General features: G+C 36.1%; 1 protein-coding gene across 1 annotated transcript; it reads left to right on the forward strand.

The window, feature by feature from the left end:
* Window positions 1–547: 547 nt before the first annotated feature.
* On the forward strand, window positions 548–2,271 carry LOC145044120 (uncharacterized). The gene is made up of 2 exons (XM_078992942.1): window positions 548–631; window positions 1,074–2,271. The coding sequence occupies exon 2, from the start codon at window positions 1,147–1,149 to the stop codon at window positions 2,185–2,187; it is 1,041 nt and encodes a 346-aa protein (XP_078849068.1). The 5' UTR covers window positions 548–631; window positions 1,074–1,146; the 3' UTR covers window positions 2,188–2,271.
* The last annotated feature ends 2,393 nt before the right edge of the window (window positions 2,272–4,664 follow it).

The following is a 4,664-nucleotide window of genomic DNA, read 5'->3' on the forward strand; positions in this document are numbered from 1 at the left end:
TATCGAAAATTTACACTGCGTACAGAAAAAATAGGGGTTGTCGGTGCCACTGCGGGCACCCAAAGAGAACCGTCACTATCATCAATGATAGTTCCATGTTAGATGTTATGAGAAAAACCCTAAATAAATCATTCATAAGTACTGAATTGGTAGAAAAACGAAAAATGACTTATTTTGAAAAAATATATATATATTAAGGACTAAATGTGTACAAAAGTATGAAGGACTAAATATATATAAAATAAGAAATATATTACCTTAATAAATCATTTTTTTTCCGGCTAATCTGGAGTAACCGGTCATAAGGACTGGATGTGTACACTTTAACAAGTTTAAGGGGTAAATGTTGACAAAAAAAAAAGATTCAGTGACCAAGTGTGTACAAATCGAGATATATATCATCCATTTAAGACTTTATCCCTTTAATAGAAGCTCGTTGAAATGTAAAAAAAAAAAAAATGATTAAAATTTTTTCAATTTTTTTCAAAATACAAAATTGTTGGTTAAATGAATATAAAACAACCAGGTCAGTTATTTCATTAAAGAAAAAACAACACACGCACATCACATATCTTTTTCTCCCATCTCCGCCGTGACCTGCACAACTCACCATATCGACGCCAGCTTCCAGGTATGCCATCTCTTTCATCTCATCTCTCCTCTAATATTCTCCTTAAGTTGTTCCCTACCCCGTAATCCTTCCACCGTATTCTTCACCGGACAACCTCCCATCACCACTGCGCCAATCGCCCCTGCCGGAACCAGCTGCCCACGCTCCTCCCCCTCTCTTCATCTGCTATCTCTCCTCCTATTCCCAACACTACCACCCTACATTCCTGTGCCTACCATCCCGCGCCATCGGAACTCCCTCACCTCCTCCAATTCCAAACCCTCCATCGGTAAACCCTAAATTCCACACAACCACCGTATCCCACCCTACATCTCCGTAACCCTCTCCTATGGTACATACAATTCTAAAAATTCGACCAAGCTTTGCCACCATAGTTTCACAACCACCTCCTCCCCCACCCCTGTGGACTTAGAATTGATTTTTTTGTTAATGTCTGTTGCAGGATATTGACATACAGGAAGCATTTGCAAGAATACACACCGTAGCAATTGCATTAAATTTCAAGAAAACAAAAAATGGTTAAGACAAGGAGCATGACTAGAAACCAGAACCATGATGATACCCTTGCACCTAGCAAGAACAGGATCATGACTTGTGATCTTTGGTCAGATCTTAACCATGATGTGCTTATTTTAGTAATGATGCAATTAGGAGTTGTTGATTTTCTTGCATTCAGCAGAGTTTGTAAGTCATGGAGATCACTTGCACTGTCTAACAAGAACAAGTTTATAGTGTCCAGACCACCCATGACCATATCTATTTCTACTGATCCTAATGTGAAAGAGTTTTACTTAAAAGACTTTGAAGGAAGCGAGTTGAAAACCATTCTTCCTCATTCGGATTATAAAACATGTATTGGAGTAAGTTGTGGTTACTTGATTCTGTTTAGTGAGAAAAGAAAGGATTTCTGGCTTGTGAATCCTATCACAAGGCATGACCTTCATGTCCCTTTCCGTGATGCCTACCCCGACCCTCATTCTCTAAGGGGTATTCTTGTCTTTTCACCTATAATATCTCGGTGGGTGTTTGTTGTGTTTGGTCAATACTCTCGTAATATATGGTTTTGTATTGTTGGTAAACAAGAATGGAATCATATCTCCACCACTTTCTACATCAATGATTTACATGCTTTCAAGGGAAACGTATATACAATACACAATGAGAGCTGTTTGTGTGAAGTGAGACTTTATCCAACACCCAAAGTGAAAATACTTGAAATCAAGAATTCTCCAAAGGGATACTTTGATTTTCCTGTGTTTGTAAGTTTGGGTGAAAGTCTTTATGTGATTGATCGACTTCTAGACAAGAAGATTCAAGAAATAAATGTTAGCAAAATGGAATGGGTATCACATGAAAAGACAGAAGAAGAATATGCGATCTTTATTAGCAAGGATTTGCTACCTGCTGGTTTTGTAGGAATAAAACGGTGGTTTGATCTTCACTCACAATGCGGGAAATTTTACTTTTCTGCTGAAAGTGGAAAAAACACGTTGTTTTTTGCAAAAACGTGGTATTTTTTCCATGATTGTTTAAATGTTAATTTTCTACATCAGTGATGGACTTGTTATGCTACAACATTGTCAAGACTCTTGAGAAGTGTATAACTACGTTCTCAATTTATATTATCTTTAATTTCCTTTTGTGCGTGATGCATTACGTGTAGCTTTTTATTGGCATGTAAATTAAACTTGTCACCACGAATATTAGCACATATAGTTTTGTCATGCCTTTAGATAACATCAATATTGTTTCCTAATTTGAAAGTGGTTTCCTGAAATTTATTTCTCTAAATTTCGACATGGCCATAAAAAACTTGGGCCCATTCTGTATATTGGGCCTATGTGGTCGAGCATGGTGAATATGTTAAATGCTAAGCCTGGTAGTACCTCAGTTTTAGTGGGAGGTTGATGGATGCTAAGATTGTTTTGGAAATCATCGAATTGATTGGGTCAAGATTTTTTAGTTGTGATCTACAAATAACGATAGATGTGGTAGACCTTTGGTGAAGATAATGGATAACTAATAATAACATGATGGAACTCAAACCTATCCTTCTGAGTCTTTTTCAAGAACAAAATGAATACTAGCTCAGTAGAATATTGTGACTTTTGAAAGAGGGTGCAAAACCAACATGCTTTTAAAGCAACGTTGGTGAAGCCACGATGTCCAATCTCCGCAATTGATCTAGACAAAATAGTTTGTCTTTTTGAAGACAAAGAAATTAGATTTTTTCCTAGAAAAACACAATAACCATAAGTGGATCATTGGGTATCCGGCGCATTGGTATAACATAATAGGTGCGAGGTTGATAATTTTGTGAGATGTAAGCCATGAGTGAGGGAGCCTTGAACATATGTGATGATTTTCTTGAAAACGTTCATGTATACTATGTGCGGATGGATTGTGCATATGTAAAGATGCAAACTTGTTGCACATAATATGAAATATTAAGGTGTGTAAAACGTTAAATATTATAGAGAAGACTACGATAAAGAGTAAGGTTTGAAAAAAGGGTCACCATTAGCTTATGGCAATTTTGCATTACTATCAACGGGTGTGGTAGTCAGTTTGCAAGAGCTAATGTCGACGTGTTCAACTATTTCTTTTGTGTGTTTGGTTTGATCGATAAAGAGTCCACCCTTATGAGAGTGTATGTTTATGCCAAGAAAGTTGCTTATATGACCATATGGAAATTCGTCGGCAATCATGTGCATTTGTTATTCTCAAAGTTAATTTAATTGGACCAAAGTGGTCATGCTGATATAGAGTAATAAATAAGCCAAGTCATTTTCTTTTCGATAGATAAAAATAGAATGATCACAAACGTTGCAGATAAATATAATGGTGTGAACGAACTCGACAAAACATTGATACCATATACCCATTGCTTGCTTTGGTCCATATAACGACTTTTGTAGCAAACAAACACGATACAAAACGTTGGTGTCATGAAAACCCATTGGTTTGTGCATGTAGACTCAGTGGCGTAGCCACATTAGTACAAGGTTGGCCTTGGCTCACCTAGATAAATTTGAGGTTATATATATATATATATATATATATATATATATATATATATATATATATATATATATATATATATATATATATATATATATATATATATATATTGTTAACTACAAAAGACTAGGGGATGTAAATTGTCATACGGTCTGCCTATTAAAACTTTCAAATTATATACAAATAGAATACTTTTTGTTGCATATATTGTTATATTTTTTTATCATTTGAAGTATTTTACTATCGTTCATATTTTGTAAATTATTTTGCCTACCCTAAAACAAAATTTTGGCTACGCCACTATGTAGACTGTTTCTTTTTGATTTCCATGTGGAAGCATTATTGACATCCAATTGATGGATTGGACAAGATTTCGAGATAACATGTTGAGAATGAATATGATGTTGGCCAGTAGCGAATGCAGACTGTTTTAGTAGGGGTGTCTCTCGTACTTTAAGCCGGTGCACCTAATAGAAAAAAGCAAAAAAAAAAAAAAAAAAAATTTACACTACGGGTCGGAAATTGAACAGTGGCCCGGGCCCCCCAATGCTCCACTAAGGCCCGCCACTGATGTTGGCCGGTTTGACGATGGACTAAATGTTTCGTGACAGTCAATACCAACCTGTTTGTGAACGACAATCATCGGTTAGTCATGCTTTGTTGTATTGAAAAGACCAATTGGACTTGAGTTTATGTTTAAAACTCCACATGGATCGTATTATATGTGTATATGGTGTTTTGTACCTATGTGTATATGGTGTTTTGGTACATGAAGGCATGTTTTGTTTTCCATGAATGCATTAAACGCATCATCCATGACATGTTTGCAATTCATATTAGCTAGAGCGACGTACTTTCTACCATGGGAAGGAATACAAGTCCGCTACTTATACTTTAGGAAGGAGCACATTAACGTTAGATTGCATGATATTGGTGGATAGACTAAAGTAAACCGAAAGCAATGCCAAACTGAGTCGATAGTGGTTAATCGATTGGACTCAAAATGGTGGCA

This window comes from Lactuca saligna, chromosome 4 (genome assembly GCF_052625555.1).
Source record: "Lactuca saligna cultivar CGN05327 chromosome 4, ASM5262555v1, whole genome shotgun sequence".
Taxonomy (NCBI): Eukaryota; Viridiplantae; Streptophyta; class Magnoliopsida; order Asterales; family Asteraceae; genus Lactuca; species Lactuca saligna.